Source organism: Phaenicophaeus curvirostris, chromosome 2 (genome assembly GCF_032191515.1).
Source record: "Phaenicophaeus curvirostris isolate KB17595 chromosome 2, BPBGC_Pcur_1.0, whole genome shotgun sequence".
NCBI lineage: Eukaryota > Metazoa > Chordata > Aves > Cuculiformes > Cuculidae > Phaenicophaeus > Phaenicophaeus curvirostris.
The window spans coordinates 69062513-69084741 of record NC_091393.1 but is presented as its reverse complement, the minus strand read 5'-3'; the positions used below and the strand labels follow the sequence as shown (position 1 = coordinate 69084741).

General features: G+C 35.9%; 1 protein-coding gene across 1 annotated transcript in view; it reads right to left on the bottom strand.

The window, feature by feature from the left end:
• FMN2 (formin 2) overlaps nt 1–22229 on the bottom strand; it is a 157656-nt gene that overhangs the window by 9735 nt on the left and 125692 nt on the right. Inside the window, exon 17 of the mRNA XM_069850877.1 lies at nt 9893–10042. Within this exon, the coding sequence (XP_069706978.1) occupies nt 9893–10042 (150 nt within the window). The remainder of the gene's footprint in view (nt 1–9892; nt 10043–22229) is intronic.

Here is a 22229-nt window from a genome sequence, read left to right as displayed (position 1 = left end):
TAATGACAGTATCTTACAAATAAAAATTAATTAAAAAATCCTGAGCAAAAGTATCAAGTGCCAGATGCCTTTAAGACTTCAGGAGCAGAAAACTTTAAAACTTTTTCTTTGAAAACTCTTCCAGAGCCATATGCCTGTATTTTATTCTTTGACCCAGTTACTAAAATATTGAAATAATTTTTTGCTAAGGACTTTCTCTTTAGCAAAAAAACAGAAAGGAAAATTACAATTCCCAACATAAAAGTAGAGTAAAAAATGTAGAGCTTTTACTTTCTCGCCAATAGAGTTGAAGTGATGACATGCATATGATTCAGTAACTGACTGCAAAGACTTTATACAGATAAGAAGCACATTGTAATGTACCTGATTCCATCAAACTGACTGATGAAACCTAACCTCGGCCTACCCACAAAGAGATTATGTATTAGACTATCTCGACATCCCTGCCAGCTCCTCACATGGTTACTTCAAGGACCATGAGGCAGACAATGGCTGGCTGAAAGACACAGTGACTAATCATATCTTGGCTCAGAGGACCAAGGAAAAATAGATTAGAATGTTTTAATCTGGACACTTAATACTGAGACTAACTGCAGCAGGAACCTGAATTAGATCCTTCCTCTGTCAATAGTGTAGAGTAGATTTTGGGGAATATATTTCACATTTTCTTCAGTGTACATCATGTCATATAGGCCTAACATAAAGCTTTGAGCCCAAATAAAATTCAGGGCAACTGAAATGAAAAGAAGACCTTTCCATTTACGGAGTCTTACTGTAACCCACACCACGCTTCAAAATATTCTGAAAGAATTTAAATTCAGAAGCACTCAGTTTCACCAAGTTCTGTCTGGCAATCACTTTCCTAGTGACCTAGGGTTTCTGCTGTCATCTGTGCTGTGATACACAGATATACATAAATACAGAAAAGGATATTGTGTTGAAACACGTTTTAGAGATGATAATTTAAACATTAAAGAAAATTTCACCTTGAAAATGTAACGACATAAAAAATTAACTGTTAAGGATGACTATGATAATAAAATGCAAACGTGTATACCCACTTAAATCCATTTCCTGACTTCTGCCATGAAATTCATATTATTTTCTCATCAAAGAGGCCAGTATTTCAGGCTATAACTGGTTACCTTTAGGCAAGATGGAAATCACTTTCCTACAGACTTTGCCTTTGAAAATCGAGGTTGCCCTAAGAAAAGATAGTCATTACCTTTCATTGTGTTTCTTGGAACTGAAGCCAGGTTGCTCTCAAAGAAGCTGGCTGCATTCTGGGCTATTTGGTTAGTAAATTCAACAGGAAATGATAAGGGACAGGAAGGGAACAAGACTGGAGGTGAGGTAAAACTGGTAATATAATGAGTAAGCAAAAGAAATTAAACACATAGAATCATAGAATAGCCAGGTTGGAAGAGACCACCGGATCATGGAGTCCAACCATAACATGAGTGAAAGGAAACGTGAAGCTGTTTTCTATAAATCACCTTTAGGCAGCAGAAGAGGTAAAAGGAGGAAAAAAATGCAATGTGTAGAAAGAATGAGAAAAGTCATGTTGAACAGACTTCACAGAGAAGGAGATCATCTTAAAGAGGATATGGAGACATACCATGGACAGATGAATTGCTACACTGGGTATCCAGGGGCTACAATGTTGGATAATTCATAGCTACAAGATTGGCAGTACAAGCAAAGATGAGAATTGAGTGAATAGAGGAGATAACAGAAAAAGGAAATAAAAAAAAAGTAGAAGTCAGCTGAAGACCCACAGCGTTGGAGCTCTCCAGTGCAGGAGACAGAAAAATAAGAGGCCTCCATCTGTGCTGCATCAGGTGAGAATAATCATATTAAAAGGTGCCTATTCATAATTATGTAATGACACAAAATGACTGCAGACACAGGGAAGCTCTTCTCAAAAATATAAAAGAAACCCCTGATGTTAGACCATTCTCTACACTCACACTACAACACATGCACACAGCCATGCACTTACACTTAATGGATGTTGTCATTATTATGACAGCTCCATGCACTTGTTTTGCAAACTTAGCAACCAAAGAACCTAACATCTTCTGTAGATCAGGATCAGTCTGGGTTACAGTAGATTCTTAGTCGTTACGAGTGTCTCAAACTTTTTGGGACTTTTTAATGAGAAATGCTACTTATTTGTAAAACATTACAATATTTTATTGCACCTCAAAAGCCAATGTAATCATTTTGCTTGGCAACAAAAGCTTTTCACAAATATAGAAAGTATAGCACCTCTTGTCAAATGTTATGTTTAAAATTTTTAGTGGTGTAATTTTTTTCACCAATATGCAATATCTATTGAGTATTTTGGGATGAGTTTTATCACAAACATCTTTTTTTTTCAAGAAGTGGTAAACAGGAAAGGGTTAAAAAAATTGAAAGATCACTGTATGGTAGAAATCATGGTATCCCATCTCCCTATACCCTGAATTTTCCCACCCAGTCTTGCATTATACCCATGAAAACAAGCTGTAAACCTCATGTAAACAAGATGATGATTGTTATCTATCTCCTTTTATGCACAACAGGCATACTAGGATGCAATGGAACCTGCTAGCAAGATACACCATCAGCACCAGGTAAGTAAATAAGGGACTATTAAAAAGACCTTCTGCTGTTTATGTGACAGCATTCTGGAATCTGGCCTCATGCAAGTTACAAATTAAGGAAATATCACAGATTTGGATTGTTTTTTACTAGATCCTTCACTTTGTTCAAGTTTACTATTCCTATGTACATAAGTTAGCTTACAGTTGCAAATGCAAATATTCGTGCCTGCCTTACAAACCACATTATTACTTAAAAATGTTAAACTAGAATATTTAAAGGTAAGTTCTATTGAAGATCTAGATTAAGAAACTTATGTCCAAATGCTTTTATTTTTCACAATTTTTTTCCCTCAAAAGCAATGCTAAAACTGAAAGTTACTGCTCTCCTGCTCCAACCCAAAGAAGTGATAGTGTTTTCATTGAAAAGTAAACTAATTGCCCAAAGTGCACAAGGAAGAAAAAAAAGAAGTACTAAAATATTGAGCAACCTCCTCAGCTGGACAGCAAGTAGTGTCTTTGTGAGGCACTGCCTTGAAGGACTGTTCCTAGCTTCTGAATCTGTAGTGTGTTTGGGCTTCTTTGAGGTAGATTTTCCAATGCCTGTAACAGTATTTTCTAATCAAAAACTTATTTTATTCAAGTTAAAATTTTTAAGTACTCTCAAAAGCTGAAGAACCTTTTTAAATACTCAATTCAAATTCACATAAACAACATTCTGTTTTGAAATGTCACTAAAACTATAAGTTGTAAAACCAAGCCTACCAGCATGCAACTCAGTTGATTAGAGACTAAAGATTAAAGTGCCCAAGTAAGAAAATGTATCTACTCAAAACCACTTACTAACATAATATTGGAGCTTTCAGTTGGCATTACAACAGCATACCAAACAAAATATGACTCCACTAAACTCCACATTTTCATTATTTCCCTCTCGTATTGCCACTGCTTATACATTTTTGTTCTCTTTCCTTCCATCTCCACGCTTATTTGCAAGCACGTATTCCCACGTCCCCCAGATTTCTCACTTTCAGGTCTGACTCACTGGTTCCCATTATAAGCATTAACAAAATATCCCCTAAATTACTCTGAGAGGACATTGCTCGTGCTATGGGATTTAATGCCCTCCTCTGCAAGCAGAAGTGGCAGTTTACCAATATGCTCCTCACTGTGCAACGTACAGATATGCAATGCCAGACTTTAAATTGCTCAACAGCAAGTTTTAAATCATCCTGCCAAGGAGTCTGTAGGGAGACATACCAGTCTTTCTGCAGAGGGAGATCAATGAGCTGTGGAGACACACTGGCCAGGAATCTTCCCTTTCATCTAGATATACACAGTGTGACACACCAGGTGCCAGCTTAACTGTTATTCTTATGGGAATGGGCAACTTTTACATTTGAGAGATGAGTGCATTTTTTTTCATTTATAGATTATTTTTAATGTGTCAAAGATTTATCGTGGGAGTTAAAGGGTTGAATAAAGTCAGCCAAAAGAAATTCTCAAGCCTAGTGTGATGCAAGATATCAGGGACTTACAGAATTTTACCATCATTTTGATCCTGCTTATGAACTCTCCTCCGCTGGCATGCATGACACAGTTAGTTTCTGTTCAGTGATGTGCCTTTTCATAAAGGCAAGGGCCACACTGAGCTTATGAGCAATATATACCCCATATACACACTTACAGGGCACCTATACCTGAATCTTTTTCTCTCCCCTCCATTTTCCCCTCCCCCTCCCCCGCTCTCCTGTCTAGAAATACAACTTTATTTTCCCTTTTCAGGTTAATCTTTGCAAGGTTGCACAGGCCCTCTGGAACAGCAAACCATCTGAAGAAATGGAAATGTGGCCAGAGCTTGACTGGAAAAATGAGCGTCAGCATACCTGTACCCAAAGGAAGGGAAGGTGGAACTATGGCCCTGTAAACATATTTTTGTCTTGTCATTAACCTATCTGTAGTAAGGTCTGAATAAGCAGCTAGGGCCTAACACTGTTGATAATAATCTCTGACAGCAATGGGACTTTACTTCATTCCCATTTCTTTTAAACATAAAAATTCTTAAAGGATTGAGTGCTATTTGTGACTGTAATGAGCTAGCATGTAGCTCATGGTCATAAAGAAAAGATGAAATTCTAGTTCTAAAAGATGAGAATTTCTGATAGATAATTGTATTTTAGCTATGAAGGAGTCGTTCCACATTTAATTGCCAAACCCAGCAGTTGCTTAACCTGATTTTTTTTTTCTTTTTCTTTTTTAAATTGTTCATAACTTTTCAAGATTTCTTTCTGCACCTCATTAGATGTTGCCTCATGAGCACTTTTATCTTTTTCTTCCCAGGACAGGCTATCTTTCCTTGTCCCCAGGAACACGTTAGGGTCTAGGCAAGAGTTCCACAGGGCTTTGCTGGATGTCATGAAAACCAAAAATACTTCTCCTATAGATGTGCTAGATTGGAATAATGCATTTAATATTGAACATCTCTATCTCAGAAATATAAAGAAACCTGGGGTGGATAAGAATAAATGTAAATATTCATGAGTTTTCCTAAGAAGGTGAGACTTGCATAGCTGTTACTGCAGCTTGGCATTATCTGGCAATATGTATTCAGAAAGCAACATGCACTTCAGGATATGCAGCAACTGAAATACACATACAGATGATGAGGATGCTGAATAGGAAGTCCCCAGGGTTCAAAATAATATTTTTTTGTCCCAAACAGCATTGAAAAAGAAATACGGGAAATATATCAGCTCTTCTTGACTTTCTTGTGGATCATATGTAATGTGCAAGCTATACTGACGAATGCCTTTGAAGAATTTTCAAAGTACAAATGCAAAGAACAGACTACCAATGAAACATTAAATATACAATAAAATGACAAAAATAACAACAACATTTCAAAACTCAAAATACCCCATGAAGTATGGGGGGGTTTTATAAGCTGCTTAATCAGATAGAAGTTGTATTACTTTTCAGATTTTCACTTAAAAAGATACATATTTAGGATACACAAAGCAATTTCAACCTCCACAAAATATTTTTGAGAACTATATAAATAATCCAGACAACAATTTCTATTGGAATGCTTCAGTTAGCCTTGACTGCAGTGTAACCACAAGAAAATAGTACTGTTCAGAAACCCTTCTGGCAGACCTATGTTTCACTGTAATTTTCAGGTGCATTTTTCTTTTTATTGCTACTGTATTTAATAGTTTATCATGCATAGTTTTCTCTGCAGCTGGCATTTTCCAGTTCTGCTTTATTTCAAGTGAGAAAAGTGACTGAAAGCAACTTCAGAAACATTATTTTTTTTTAACCTTGCCCTATTTTTCTTCTTTTTTTTTTTTCTCATCTTCTTGTAAGGAAATATGAAGTCTGACACACTAATGTTTATCTTTTGAATATAAATACCTGACAAACCAATACACAAGTTGAAATGCCGACTGAAAAGTGTTTAAAATAAGAACTGGCTGACTGCTTTCTTTAAAACACACATTTTTAATGTATCAGTAACAAAAAGTAGCACCACCTTAGGAAATACCATCTATGAAAAGCCTTTGGGTAAATTATTGTAAAACAGTATGACTCACATTTGCAGAGAACAAATAAGGAACAGCCTCTATTAACAGGCAATTCCTTTCTCTACACAGTCCATATGGAAACTGGGATATAAAACATTCTAGAAACATTTCCCACAGCATAAATTTTATTAAACTAAAGTGGAGGGAGAAGAGGAAAAAAAAAAAACCAACCAGGGGGTGAGAAAGAAAGATGATCAAACTAAAAAAGAATAGAATATCAAGTTATACATTTTATAAATAATGATCATAAATTAAGTACATTTCATGAGGCAGCAACCTGGTAAATAATCCATGAAAGATGAGATATTGCAATACTTCAAAAAAAGAAGTCTCATTGCATCTGTCATTTGACTTTGCTGCCAATGAAAAACTACAGCGTTACTCCGAGTCTGCTTTTCAACTTCAGTGGGAGAAAAAACTTTCAAGAACATCAACTAAAGAGTAAAATTCCATTTCCTGAAATAATGATTTTTATTTTGGTGGCAATAGGCAGATTTCAGATTTCTGTCACCTACAGATTATAGAATCATACAATGGTTTGGTTGGAAAGAGACCTTAAAGATCATTTGGTTCCAACCTCCCTGCCATGGGCAGGGACACTTCCTACTACATCAGGTCTCTCAAAGCCTCATCCAATCTGGCTTTGAACACCTCTAAGGATGGGGCAACCTGTTCCAGTGCAAAAATTTCTTCCTAATATCTAAACAAAATTTACCCTCTTTCATCTTAAAACCATTACTCTTCATCCTATCCCTGCATTCCCTGATAAAGAGCCCCTCCCCATCTTTCCCAGAGGCCCCCATTAAGTACTAGAAGGTTACTATAAGGTCTCTGTGGAGCCTTCTCTTCTCTTGGCTAAACAAGCCCAACTCTTTCAGCCTGTCCTATATGAGAGGCGCTCCAGCCCTCTGATAATCTTTGTGGCCCTCCTTTAGACTTGGTCTAACAGATCCATGTCCTTCCTGTGCTGATGACTCCAGAACTGAACATAATAGCCCAGGTGAGATCTCACGGGAACAGTGTAGAGGGGCAGAGTCACCTTCCTTGACCTGCTGGTCACAGTTCTTTTGATGCAGCCCAGAATATGGTTGGCTTTCTGGGCTGCATGTGCACATTGCTGGCTCATGTTGAGCTTCTCATCAGCCAACACCTTGAAGTCACCCTCCTCTCAATCCATTCTCTGCCCAGTTTGTAACTGTGTTTGTGATTACCTCAACCCAGCTACAGGACCTTGCATTTGGCCTTGTTGAACTTCATGCGGTTCACACATGCCTACCTCTTAAGCCTGTCAAGGTTCCTCTGGATGGCATCCTCTAACTCCAGCACGTCCACTGTGCCAGCTTTGTGTCATTAGTAAATATGCTGACGGTGCACTAAATCCCACAGTCCACATAGGCTGAGATTTTGAAAATCATCATGTTCTACATTGTTACAACTTTGGGCAACACTTTTTCCTTCAAGATCTTTCTCCTTTGACTTTTCAATACTAAGACACCTTCACATCACAGTATCTCATCTTTAACTAAGAAAAGTGAAAATGTAAATTTGAGATAAAAAGGTTTAAGTACAGATATCAGATTGAACTATGATTGGAGGCAAAATATTTTCTGCCTAAAGGCTTTGATAAGACAGGGTATTTTTTACCAAAGAAGATTCTTCATTTTGGGAAACTAATTTGTCTTGGAAAACTTGCTAATTTGGCAAAAATATTTTAATTCCTAAAAGGCAATGAAGAGAGCTGGACTTTGCCAGACCTGAAAGACCACTGTGCCATTTTTTTTCTGAAGTGAGCACAAACCAAGTCATCAAAGGCTTCCAAAGTCTAAACCCCACCTCAGCTGAACAAATAAAATTTCCAAAGAGGAAGATATGAACTTGATAAGACAAGCCAAAATTAAAATTAAAACCAAAAATCTACCTGTGATTTTCAGGATGGATCATTTTCAGTCTTAATCTCAGTGACTTCCTGGACTGCACTAACACAGTGCTGTCTGTCCCCCTGGGAAAATCTCCTCCAACCCATCAGCTCTGAGACTGGGTTTTAGACTATGGTGTTCTCCCAAGAGATCTCCCAGTTTCCTTTCTCACTGCAAGCCCTTTCTGACTGTTCTTTTCTCTGCAGTTACACCCTTCACCTAGAGCCATTTTGTAGGTTTTACCTGTTCAGCATCTTTCAGTTTAAAACCACCCTTGCCCTAGAAGGGTCCAGCTGGCAGCCAGTTTTTCTCTCTGCTGCTTCAACACATCCTCTTAGTTCATACATTGAGCTGAACGAGAATTAAATTATTGTATAACAATCACATTCTTTTCTTAAGCTTTAGTTATGTAAGAAAAATAGGAGGAAAAGGTTTTGTGCTAATTTATTTAATGGCTTTAAATGAAAAATATTTTGAAGTGAGAACCTTCTGGAGGGTTTTTGTTTGTTTTTAGAAAAATTGCTTCGTATGCAGGAGAGAAAAAGATGTTTTTCTTAAATCATGTTTTATAAAAAAACAGAAGATGAAATTAACGTGTGTTAAATTGGCAGCTAAATCCCTGCATAGGATAATAAAGATAGTATTTAACTGTCAATTCCAAAGAGATATACTTAATTCCATAAAATTAATTCAGACAGTCAGTAAAATGAAATAGATCCCTAGAGAGCTGCTGTACTGTGATAACACTCACACCACAATCTTGCAATAGGAGCAGAATCCATTTTTTTTAACTAAGACTTCTCCAAAGTCTATCCACTTACACTAAATATGTATGGTATACACAATAATGAACATATTGGTGCCTAAGGAAAGTTTTCAACAACTTCCTAAAACAGCAATCAGATGTCTTTGACAATTAGACAGGGTGAGTACTTTTGAAAAAGAGCTCTTTTCTTGTCAAGTTACTTAAATGGGGACTGATATCAACCATATAATGAACATAAAGCTTCAATCTTGTTAATGTTAAGGCTCAGAAGTAGATTCATTATCTTTGCACTCGAGTTGCTAACAGATGTAGGAATATGTAACAGTGTTTGCAGTTTTCATGTTTGTGGTTTTTTAATTGGTCCTTATATGGCATTTAATACTTTCTAAACAACTGATTAATTCTTGGCATCATTTTTATAAACAAGGAGTGGCCACAATGCAATGCCCTCCATAGCTCTTCCAATACGTGGATCAGACAATATGCATAATTTTTCAAACTACTGTCTCATTTCTTTATGTCATATATACCACACACACTCACATCCATGGGTTGTAATTAGAAACATGGTTCAGTCTGAGCCTTTTCTTAATGCAGGATCTTTTCATTTCTGTCTTCCTGCTTCCTTTCCTTTATCCCAATTTAATTGGACAAATATTTACAATAACTGATATCTTGCTGCCTTCACACATTTTCACTAAGTACACTAATGGGAAATCTTTAGTCAACCTTCAGACCTGAAATAAGTCTCCAATTGCTTGGAATCATAGTGGCATAATTACATGTTTTACTGAAAATTTCATTCAGGTAATGGACCTGAAAAACTTAAGCACAAGTTGATATTAATGTACATTCAAAAATCATGACAATTAGAAAAAAAAATAAACCCTGTTTAAAAAAACAGTAAAAAAATCCCACTGACAAAATTCCCGAAGGTGTTCAATAGGTTGTGTGCTAATGAAGTGAGGCTGACTGGTTTCAATGCAATTGCTCCCAATAACATTCTCTAAGAAAAGCCTTTGAACAAACAAACAAATGTACCTTTCTTGAAGAATAAGTTTGTTTTCCTTCTTCCAGAAGTCTTTGAAGTCAGAACTGAATTCATGCCAAATACTGAAGAAAGAATGTGGGGACACTTCTTTCTCTCCCATTTTTGGTTTCATACAGAAATAGGCTGCAGTTTCCAAAAAGCTGTCAAAGAAAGTAAAACCAGCAAATATTTCAGTAACCGCTAATGCATACTTTTTTCCCCTTACTTAGCAACATGCTATTTAATTATTCTTGTTTTTATATTCTTTTTTTTTTAGATCTGTTGCCATAAGAGTTCTGAGCTCTTCATATAGAGATATATACACAGTATTAGATGATTTTTCAGCAAATTTGGGATCTAACATTTATCATCAGTTCTGTTTTTGACCAAAGCATTTAATATTTCACAAGCTAAAATTAACAGACTGTCCAGAGCCCTGCAAATGCAGACATCCACACCTCTCGATAGACTGCTTTTCTGTTCTCTTTAGAGGTTCAAAACACGAAGACAAAGCCTATAAGGGACTGTAAATAAAGTTCTTCAAGTTCTGTTGGATCTATACTACAACACAATAGGGTAGATGGTTTAGGCTCAAACCTACTTAGAAATATTAAAAATCAAGCCTGTTGTGTACTAAACAAGAAATGACAAAACAGAAAGCTGGGCCAGAAGCCAATGTGCTAGAAAACAGCACAGATTTTAAAATATGCAGAAACATTATAGGAAGCTACAGAAGAATTCTTTCAAAAAATGATTGCTTGATGAACTATTAAATCAATTTTATTTTTTTTTTACTTAATGCTTTGTAAATAATGAAGATTTTAAGAACATTATTATCATATGAAGCTCAACACAGAAGCCTGATGAACTAGTTATTTTATGAAAATTCAGTGGAAAACTGTCTCTTGAAATACAGTTGTATAATAGGTGCTTTGATCACTGACCTATTTCTACTTATCAATTCCTATGATAATTTTCCATGAAACAATCACAGTTTGAATAATTCTAATTATGGGTAAAAATGCAATTCCAGATAAATGGATGGAAATGTCCTTTTAGTCACAGAAGTTGTATCTTCATTCATGGACTACTGTAACTGGAGATAGAGCACTTTGGTAGTTATTGTAATTTAAAGTGGTTAATGGTGACAATACCATACAAAGATTCAACCATTCAGAAGAATCACTCTCACTAAGTCTGTGTGAAAATGTTTATCCTATTTCTCAAAACTCAGTACTTCAGTTGTTTTCCCCAACATGAAAAATAAATGTCTACGTAAATTATCCTATTTCTGAATAAAAAAGGCTACAGCTTAGAAATTTAACATCAGTTTACAAGTCAAATACTACAGACTTTTCCTCTTAATTTGTAAATCATATTTCCATTTGCTGAAGCAAAATGTAGCTGTTAAGCAAGAAAGATGCATGACAAAAATAAAAAAGACAAAAACATCCTCACTTTTTAACCCACTGCATGGATACTCAAATGCCACCTTACCCAAGTGCATTATATTTTTCCACTCTCTCAGTTACCCTATCATGGCAGTCTGTTCTGTGAGTCAGTGAAATATTTTGTGGTTGGGTTTTGCTGTGTTTTTGTTTTGTTTTTTTTGTTAATGGCTTATAGATGAGTGGTACTGCTAGTTAAACTAAAAATAAAAAAGCAACAATTTTATTTTACTTACCTATTTAGATTTTTTTCCAAGCTATTATACTAGAGAAAATATTTATCATCTATCCTACAGTCCCACAGAATCACTCAAAAAGAATCCATGATGTTCATCAGTCAGCTGCGTTATATTGTTAACTTTTTATGTACTTTCACATATTTTCAACTTCTTGCAAGATTATAAATGTATCAGGGAGATCTGGTTTTACTCCCTGCCTTTTCCCCCAGACATACAGCTCTCAAGCTCTCAAGGAAGTCATAAAAAGCTGACTTGATTTTGCAGAATGAGCTGGCAACATTTTTGAAGGAATATGAGGAATACAGGAAAAGAGACAAATCTGGAGGCATCAGCTAAGTTGACGGCTTATTTTTAAGGAAGCTCTCTGACTGAAGGGCATTAATGATTACATAGATACATAGAAAGACCAGAAATTCAAATAAGGAGCCTTGATCTAAGAAATGTGTCTTCAAACAACAAAAACGTGAGAAGAATTTGACAGTGAACAGCCATCCTAAGCAAATTTTAAATCTGAGATAATGAGCTAGAATTCCCTCTCAGGAAAACATACCAAGGAACTAGAAGTCAAGACAACATGAAATTCATACCATACAGGAGAATGCACAAAATCCCCTGGTAAACAGCACTAACGTATTTGAGACACAAAGGCCTCCATTATTCTTTAATTATTCCAACTGTCCTCTGGGAACAGAAGGAGATACTCAATTTTTTGTTTTCTCTGGTGACTGAAAATTTTCCTGAGGACCACTATAAACAGCGCAAACTTACACATGCATACAGATGTGTCTAACAGCTATAACTTAATTTTCAGGTATATAGAGAGAAGAGGAATGCTCAGCCAGGTTGCTTGCCTCCCTGGCAGTTACTTCGGGAGGTAAGGGGAATAAGCTGCTTGTGAAATATGAAACAGCAGCAGCGTAGGAGGTTGCTGCTATTAATATATCAGTATTAATATGCCCAGTAACAATGCACAAGACGTCAGCTGCAACTCAGTAAGACTTCAGGGCACAAATCTCCATGAATCTAATGTTTTTTCTATATGCGTAGATCAAACAGTCAAGAAGTTACTGTACTTTTTTCAAGCAGAGAGGTTTACCCTTATTTAGCAGTTAAGTCTCTTATGGTACATTTAGAAGACATATGGAAACCTGCTTGCTATACATTTGATGCTGTCATTTTTGTAGTACAAAATAAAGTGGTGTAATTCACACACGAAAGACAAAGCCAATACGGTGAATTCAAGTGCATCAAATAATAAAATATGCACACCAATAAATCCTCTATATTACCGTGCTCTTTAAATATCTGATTTGGAAATGTTTATGTACGTCAAACTAAACATCTCAGAGCTGACTCCAGAAGGGGACATTTTAAATACAAAGAGAAGTTTGGATGACATTGCCATAACCCCAAGACTAGATATCATCCTTTCAGGTGTCAACCAGGCAGCAAAAACCTTTTCTCTGGTGCATTTCAGTGGCCTCCCTCATTCAAATTCTCCTGTAGATCCTTCGGCAGATTTTGAAAAAAAATGTCTGCAAATAACATTGACACTGTTCCTGACTATATATTGCAGGCACACAGACATTTTGAATCACATAAGGGATAGAGTTCAGAAGGCTTTCATTCCAATAGCCAAATTAATTTCTTCATCATACAACCTTGGGAAACTCATCTGACCTCGCTGGATTTCATTTCATCTATCTGCATTTATGACGGAACCAGTATTGCAAAGTTTGTTTAGTGTCCATTTCTCAAATCAAAAGGTTCTTACTTTTCCATACTCTTAGCAAATATCTTAAAAGAAAAGAATGTTCATTAGAGAAGAGAGAGCACTCATGGAAGATGGAAGGAAGGGCATGCAAACTACTTTCAGGGATTAAAAGTAGTAAAGGAGGTCACTGGCTTGCTTCAAACAGCCTGACTTTTCAAGCATGATTTAAAATAAGGCAGTGATGTTCACATCACTGTCTTATCCAGACATGGTAGAAGCCAGAATTCTTCAAACAGAATTCAGGCTGGGTTTCATATCCCTCATCCTGGCCATGAAGGAGAATTAAATAACATTTACTCTCTCAAAACAATGGAAGAGTTGCTCAACCTTCACAAGTAAGGAAGAAAACTAGATCAAGAGAGACTGTTAGTTCCTTTTCTTCTTTTCTTATCTTCCAATTTCCTCAGTTCATGTGTTTGTTTAATTCAGAAAAATCACTGCAGACTGAAAGGACTGAACTCACTGCTTTCTCAAATGTAGAAATTTGATGAATGAATCACTGGAGTTTTCTGTGCATTCCCTTAGGTACAACTATGAGACCATGTAAATGATTATTCTATTTGGAGGGAGGGAAGGAATGGATGTACTAACAGCCAAATCAAGCTTAATCATATGAGAAAGAAAAGAAGCCATTCACATTGCAAATGGCTCACTGACAGCATTTCTAGCTAATAGATTTAATCCATTACGAATATTTTACAAGCACCTATGGATTATTTAATTTTTTTTCCATTCCATTCTGAAGTCAGTGAGCAAGCAGCTCCAGAGAATGAGTCAGATTCAAGCCTGCTGCATGCAATGCATTGGCCAGTTTATAGATATGTACAACATGTTTGTACAATGCCTGTATGTATATGAACATACACAGTTGGTCAAGCAAAAGGAAAGGGAGAGGAGACAGAGCAGCTGGCAACTAGAAAACGACTACTTTTGATTAAAAAAAAAAAAAAAGCAGCAATAAGGAGACAAATCAACAACACTAAGCAAAGCACAGCAGTTATTTCATCTCAGCACCGTTTGATCAGGCTTCTGTTGCAAAACAAATAGCAAAATAACTACAGGTACAGACATGCCCTGGCTGACCTTTCTCAGAAACAGTGAAAACACATACACACACCCACACACACATCTGGTTTCCTCACACAGCAAACTAAGTCACCTGCAAGAATAAAGATTTGTTTAAATGTGGATTTAAAAACAGAAAAAGTTTCTACAATTCTGCAGGAGAGAACCTGTACCCTTTAACGGATTAAATATTTTGAAGTTTGAACCTGGGTATTCTTGACTACTTGGATTTGGCTTTATAAGTTGTTAAGCATCATTTACGTACATTTGAGATTAAGAGCAGGCAGTTTTAGTGGTGGTACTGTGCTAGTTTTGTAAAGCATTTGTGTTACAAAAGCAGTTCTGAGTCAGGCAGGAGCTGCTAAGGTACATTATAGTTAGATGAAAGTCACAAATAAATTTAAAACTAAGCGTAGTATATCAAAAGAAAGAGGGTAAAAAGAGGAGAAAACGTTATATGTGTTTCTTTCTACCTTAAATGTGGCACGAGTTACATTTAAAGCCAAAATGAGTTGGCAGGCGTGTAAGCCTGTTCAGAATGTTGATCCTGAATTGTTGATCCTGAAGACAAGTACAGCATATAGGTAACCGCACGTGCTTCCTAGAAAAGCTAATCATATAAATTGTCATAATAATTTTTGTTTTGTTTTATAAAGAGGAAAACACTTTGTAAATATTTTCATTGTGTTTTCAACATCTGAAATCATTAATGAGAGTTAGTCTTAAGACAGTTCAAAGTCACACAAAATTATATTAAATGAAATAGAACCAGCATCCTGATTATTAAGATAGCACAAGGCTGTGAGGAAACTTAATATGCATAGCATCCCAGAAGCCTCTCATTTTCTATTGACATATTTTTTTGAAGGTCCTCTCTGCAGTATAATTTTACACCATTTTCTTCACCTTTTTTTTTGTTTGTTTTAATGTATCATTGCCTTTCCTTATTGCTGTCCCTTCTCTTGAATAATTAGAAGTGAGAAAATATAAAGACAAACATAGGTTCATTCAAAATCTCTATTATGTAAATGTTGGTAAGAAATTTTGGGGTCCCATCCCCATTTATTTTATAAGGAAGAAAAGTATCTTTCTTATTTAAAAAGAGGGTTGAGATAATATGCCAACTTAAGTCAGCTGCCAGAATCATTAATCTCTTCTTCCGTTTGCCAATTTATATTGTGTAACTATGGATTTTGTAATATTGTTCCTTAGACAACAAAGGTCTCAAGAGATTTTTTTTTCCTTTCCTCTAAAAAAAAAAATCTGCCAAACATTTGTAATGTTTTGAATCCTAAGTCATCTCCCTCATCTCTAGTCCCTTTCCTCCTATAAACTTGTGTTAAATAGAAAAGTGTTTTATTGGTCCAACTAGATGAAAAATAAAAGCTTCATAATGAAAACCCCTCTACCTTTGAGGTACATTTTCCCCTCACAGGAAGAGCTCAACAAAAATCATTCAACGTGAAGAACAGGAAATTTTGATCCCCTACAATACCAGCAATATTTTCCAGCTTTAATACTCACCAACAATGATCAATATTATCAGTTGAACACATTAATTAGTAACACAAATGCACAACTCACATATTTTTATGCTTTATACCATACCCTGAATGCAGCAGGCCCAATGACTGAAGCAGAGGATATACTGTGAAACAGATTCTTAAATTCAATAGGTATTACAAATATAACCTTGCACTTAAATATTATAAGAAAACTAATGAACTCAAAGTTAGAAATGAATAAAACCTTCACATATCAACTTGCCATTTCAACTTCAGTTCAAAGTGCTATTATAGGCCTTTTTATTGCATCATTCAATGGATGGGTATTTCCTTAGTCCTATCTTTCAGGAACAAGGCCCATCATAATAGGAGTAGCAAAATAATATGGTTATAACTAATTTAAATCATAATTTTGTTTTGAGGTGAATTTGTGCACTGAGATTTTCACAAACTATTTACTTTTTAAATTAATTTATCTGGTGTATTGGGAACAATAAAGAAATTTGCCAAGTGACTTCTTATGGTTTATATCTACTGGAAATACTATGTTATCAAGGATCACAGTTAACACTATATCTTAAAATCATTCTTCAATATTTCCTTTCTTAGTTTTATATTTTTTTCTTCATATTTTTATTCTTATTTTTCTCTAAAACACTAGACTGCAGCCTGGTGCCTCTATATGTTTTGTTGGTTTGAGTTGGGTTTTTTTGCATTGGTCTAATGTAAGCAAATACTCCGCTGACATAACAATGCCATATTTTATCTGACGTGGCAAAGGATTAGGTGCAAAATTATGCCAAAATCTGGATGGAGCTATCTTGGCAGACTAACTCTGTTGCTGTAAGTAGCTCGCAGAAAAGGGGCCGCACCTGCCAGGAGGGGCGAATAGGGCAGGTGACCATAAACTGACCAACAGAGTATTCCATCCCATGTACGTCATATTCTGTATAAACATGAGAGATCATGAGGTTTTTCATCTTTTCTGCAATGGCTGACATCCAGTGAGGACCTCATCTGTCTGGTTGTTCCTGATTCCAGATCTGAGTGTTCCTGAATCCAGTTCCTGAGCCCAGCTCTCCTCTAGCTGTGGGCCCATTCCCCTGTATCTTCTCTACTGCATTTGTGGTGGCATATAGTCATCAAGGGGTGGGGATGCAATCTCCCATACTGTGTATGCATTTTATTATTTTCTAATTACTTTAATTACTATTGTTATCTTTTCATTAAAGCTGTAGTTTTAGTTCTAGTTTCCAACCCGCAAGTACTTTTCCTCTCATTTCCCTCTCCCCTTTCCCATGATGGGGGATACAAGGAAGGGATTTTGGAAGCTCAACTTCACAGCTTTTTAGCTGCCAAAATTTAGCTGGGTGGGGCTAGACTGTGACAAGGTTATAATTACTTATGCAGATAGTGAAACCATTGTGTACTAAATATTGTTTTAAAAGGTTTATTATTGATGTCAACCTCAGCCTTATAATCTGCCTGCTTCCATGATATGGATCACTTTTATGACTGAAATTCATGCAGGGTCAAGATCAGTTATTTAACGAAATAAGAAGTAAATTGCCTTAAACCTAGAGCAGATTATTTAGCTATGTAGACAGAAATGACACAGATGCTTTACCAGATTTTATATACATATAATATTGACCCACGCTGTAAGAATATAATCCATCACAGATTAAATTTTATACATGTGAATTTACAAAAACACAATCTAAAAATAACAAGTGAAATGAATCTACAGGTCTGATTGGGAGCACTGCCATGTGCTCTTTCTGTTATGGTGTTCAAGTAAAACTTAGGTTTTAGTTTCTATTCTCTGAAAATTATAGAAAAAATGCTCTGAAATACTTGGGCATTATAGAACCTCCTGGAATTTTAAATGTTTTGCAATGCAGTTTCACCTTAACCCTCTCCTTAACATGCATGAACACAGCATTCCCTAATATCATCAAAAGCCAGCACAACTATGAATGGAAGAAATTCAGCCTTTGGAGAAGACTGAAATGTTCATGGGGGCTTTCATATTCTTAGAGTCAGTTATAACAAATCCCATGAAAGTAATTTGAAAGATTTCAAAATCTGAGTAGTTCAAGTGTCAGGCTGAAAAGGTTTTTACATGTTAGGCATTTATGATTGAACTCCTGACTTCTCTCAATACGTTCCCTTCAGTATCTTTGCTTAGATGAGTAAAGACAAATGGGTAGTATTTTCTATAAGGATCAAGTTTCAATGACAAGATGGCAGCCATTGGAAATGATGGAAAGATTATAATAAATAACCATATCACTTTGGATATTTGAATCATCAGTATTCACATATCCAAGCAAATCTAAATAAACCATACTACTTTGGCCTAAAAATACTCCCTCATGTCTGGAAGAGTGTTCTCATCCCTTCTAGTGATTACAAAAAGGCTTTATGGTCTGGGGTGACCACTGTCCTAGTTGTTTCCTTTGGGGTGGAAGATGAACTTTTACCTCCTCAACAGGCTGATTAAGGTAGAATCACCTTTCAGGCAGCAGTTGAGAAAAGAAGCAAGCTCAATTTATGCCCTGAGAAGCATTCATTTAAGACACAGTGCAGAAGGGATTGGGCTCACTAAAGTTGTTTCTGATTCTAGTTTGTTAAGGAAGACAAGAAGCAAGACAACAAGTCCAGGGAAGAGTACAGAGGCTACACTTTTTTCCCTAGTCACTTAATCTCCATATACGAGAAGCACAGTTGGGTTTCAAAAGTATGCTGAGGCAAGCCCTATACTGTGGAGGGGCTGATAGCAGCCTTCCATCAGCTGGAAATTATTACAGAAGGAATGATCTATATTGTAAAAGTTATTACTGGATAGTTCCCAGATGAGTTAATGCAATTGCAACCAAATTAAACCACATGCCTGATGTTCAGCTCTTCTGTTTGCATATACATGACAACAGCAATATAACATGATAATCCTTAAAGTAAATCTTAAAATACAGCAAGGAAGAAAGCAACAACTGAAGAGGCAAATCAACATAAGAGTAAAAGAGGAATTATTATCCACATTTAAATCACAGTGATTGCAAATGCAAACACTAAACTTTGAAGGTCTTGAGAAATAATCTAACTAAACAGCTCAGGTATACAATACGATGAAAGAAAAAATGCACTGAACATAATCACAAGCTGATGGACAATGAAGAGAGACTGGAGCTAATCTTGCTCTCTCTCACACACACACACATATAAGTGTTTTACTTAGTTGTAACAGCTCAAGAATATCTTGAATTTTTGAGGACTACTCAATAAAACCTCTTGCTGGACACAAACTGCAGGTCAAAATAACATGCCACATTTAAAGATTTTAATTTCTGTATTGTTTTCATTAATTTTGTTGGCTACGCGATTCTTGTTAGTTGCTTGGGTTTTTTTAATGCTGAATATAATCCTAAACATTTTGGATCTGATCAGATCCCAGTCATTTTAAATACATTGTTATCAGGGTGTTTACTTAGCTGTATAACAGTATTTGCACGTTAAACTAATAATGTCCTTTATCCATTGCTTTAAGATCTGAGAATAGGTCTTCTACATAAACTGTAGGATAAATTGGATAAAGATGAGTTTACATTGCAGAATATTAGATCGATGAATTGTACTCTAGTCTATTAAAAGTTAAATTACCATTTGTTCATACTAGCAGTGAATGTCATTAAATACAAAATAATTTAATGCCAACAAAATAAAATGTTTCTTTTTTCTTAAGCAAGCAGCCCAATACCTTTAAAAGAAAAGATAATGCTCTTACAGACAAAAATTAATCATGCAAATGGTTAAGGACTTGCAGTCATTTGATAAGTGTTTTCAGAAAAGAATAAAGACTTCATCTTTCATGGAGAGATCAATTACCTATTTTTCAGATGAGACTTTCTGACATAACTGAACTGCCGGCTATGTTTCCATTACTGCATATTTACAAGCCTTGATATTTTGTCAGAGACAGAATACTAAACTAGAATTATACAATTTGTTTAACAGTGTGTAAACTTCTTCTATACACATTTACTTCGCTCACCAAGTACTTACTTTCTGCTGATGCACCTAATGTATACCTACAGTCTGAAATGTATTACCATGAACAATTCAAGTCTGCATGCTGGGAGCCACACAATGAGAAAAGAGGCCTAACAGTAAAGGAACTAACAAAGGGTGAATAACCAAAGAGCAGTGAAAGATGGAGTCCTACAACTTATTCTTGCCTTTCAGTTAAAAGTGTTGTGCAGGTGTTTCGGATTTTTTTTTTTAAACTACATACCTCTCTCCATTCTGAGCTTTTCACCACTTTCTTTCAATCATTAACTCAATTTGCACTTTAACTTTACAGTTCACTTTTGGAAACTATCCAAACCATTGTGTGGAGGGTAGTGAGGCAGGAGGAACATCTACTGTTTTAAAGGATTACCAGACTTAGGTGCTACATTTCTAGGTGTTGCTTTTCAGCAATGCCATTGTACCATACTGTCTGCTATTTCTCTAAGTGTCATCAACTTGTCAGCTCATAAGCAGGTGTAAAGCTTTGTTCTTCCTCAAGTCTCATGTTCATTGAAGCCAATAGAAGTCTGCAAGTGCTGTATCAGGAGCAGCTCTTTTCAGGGAATTAAAGGTAAACACTTCTCTTCAAAATTAACATCATTTGTTGCTACAGCAGAGAAAGCAATAACACATTGCTAAATGGATTATCAAAAGACCTGAAAACAGAAGAAGTACCCTGGAGGCTGCACTCAGGAAGCACTTAAAAGTGATAAAATTACTGGAATGTGCAAGGAATGGGAGCAAATTATAAAATAAACCAAACAAAAATATCCTGACGGGAAGATGAGTGTTCCACAACCCAACCATGCACAGCCTAAATTCCCTAGTTGATATTTATGTCAGAAGACAAAGTTCTCTGTCTGACTTTTTATAAACAGATATATACTCTTAAGACATTGAGATTTACTAAAGAACAAATTCTCAGATCTATTAAAATCAGTGACGTACAGAAAACCATGATAGTGAGCAACATTTCTGTTCATCCAGCTCTCATTAGGCACCATAGTAAGAAAAAAGCATGAACAGTTTCATCCCAAATCAAGCCACTGTTATATGGGACTACTGCGTTTTAGCAAGCCATGTTGTCACTTCAAGCAGGGTTATACTATCTGAAATACTAGAATTAAAAGGATCAGTAGCATTCTTCAGAGATTTTTCTGCAAACATTGCTTCTTCCATGAGTGCAGCATGACAAAAAAAACTAAGCTATTTTCAATGCTAGTGCACTGAATGTAGAACCCAATGCTTCATTGTTTGACTAAGAGATAGCAGGAGGAGTTGAAGATAATCTGACTGTGCTTCAGGTCTAAAATAAATATTTCTACTTCACTTTGTGAGTGATTTTCAAGCTGGCGTTCCAAGAAGAGACAAATCACTGCAGGTAGAGGAAGAAAAAGATCATCTTAACTATTTCAGTGGATGAAAGATCAGTTTTACGTCTGGATTTATTTTCTTCTTAAAAAAATGACCCTAAACTGGAAGCCTTCCATTATCAGAACTCAATACTGGATAAGGTGCTATAAGAAAGTAAAGCTACATGGTATCTCCTCATGGATATTCAACTGAGCAGATGTAGAGAGGCAGAGAATAAGGACCTTCAGCTTCACCGAGTGCGATTTCTGGTAATTCTAGGAATGTTGTTTAGCTGTTGCACTTCTTCAGGAATGAAGTGCAAGAGGAAGGGTAACTAGCTCATTTCTTATTATAAGTAAGCAATACAAGATTATATTGTTGTTGCTATTGCCACTTACTCAAGCACAGTAAACATCAACTATCATACTACTATGGACAAATCTTTGACAGAATCCTAGTTCCTACTTGCTGTGGATACTGTGATCAAATTCTACCTCATTCTAAAATTGTATTAAGCATACCTGGAAACAATGGCACCTCAGTTTTTTTTTTTAATTTAAAGCTAAGTAGATGAAAATACAGAAAACAGGTGCTGCATCTCCCAACTTTCAAAGATGCTAAATTTTAATTGTAAAGTTGTTTAAGTGTTACATACAGCTGTGTGAACTGAACAAATAGCTATGCATCCTGGAACCGAGGACAAAATCCAAAACTAAAAAAAAAAAAAAGCTACCAAATCGAGGACTCCTAAAATATAGAAGCACCTCTTTTCTCTTCTTCTCTTTCTCCTCTGCTTGCTGTCCTCTTCTGCTTCTTCCCCCCCCCAACAGTGGTTTTTAATTTAACTTGTCAAGTATTTCACAGTTTCTCAAGTATTCAGCAATGAGGATCTA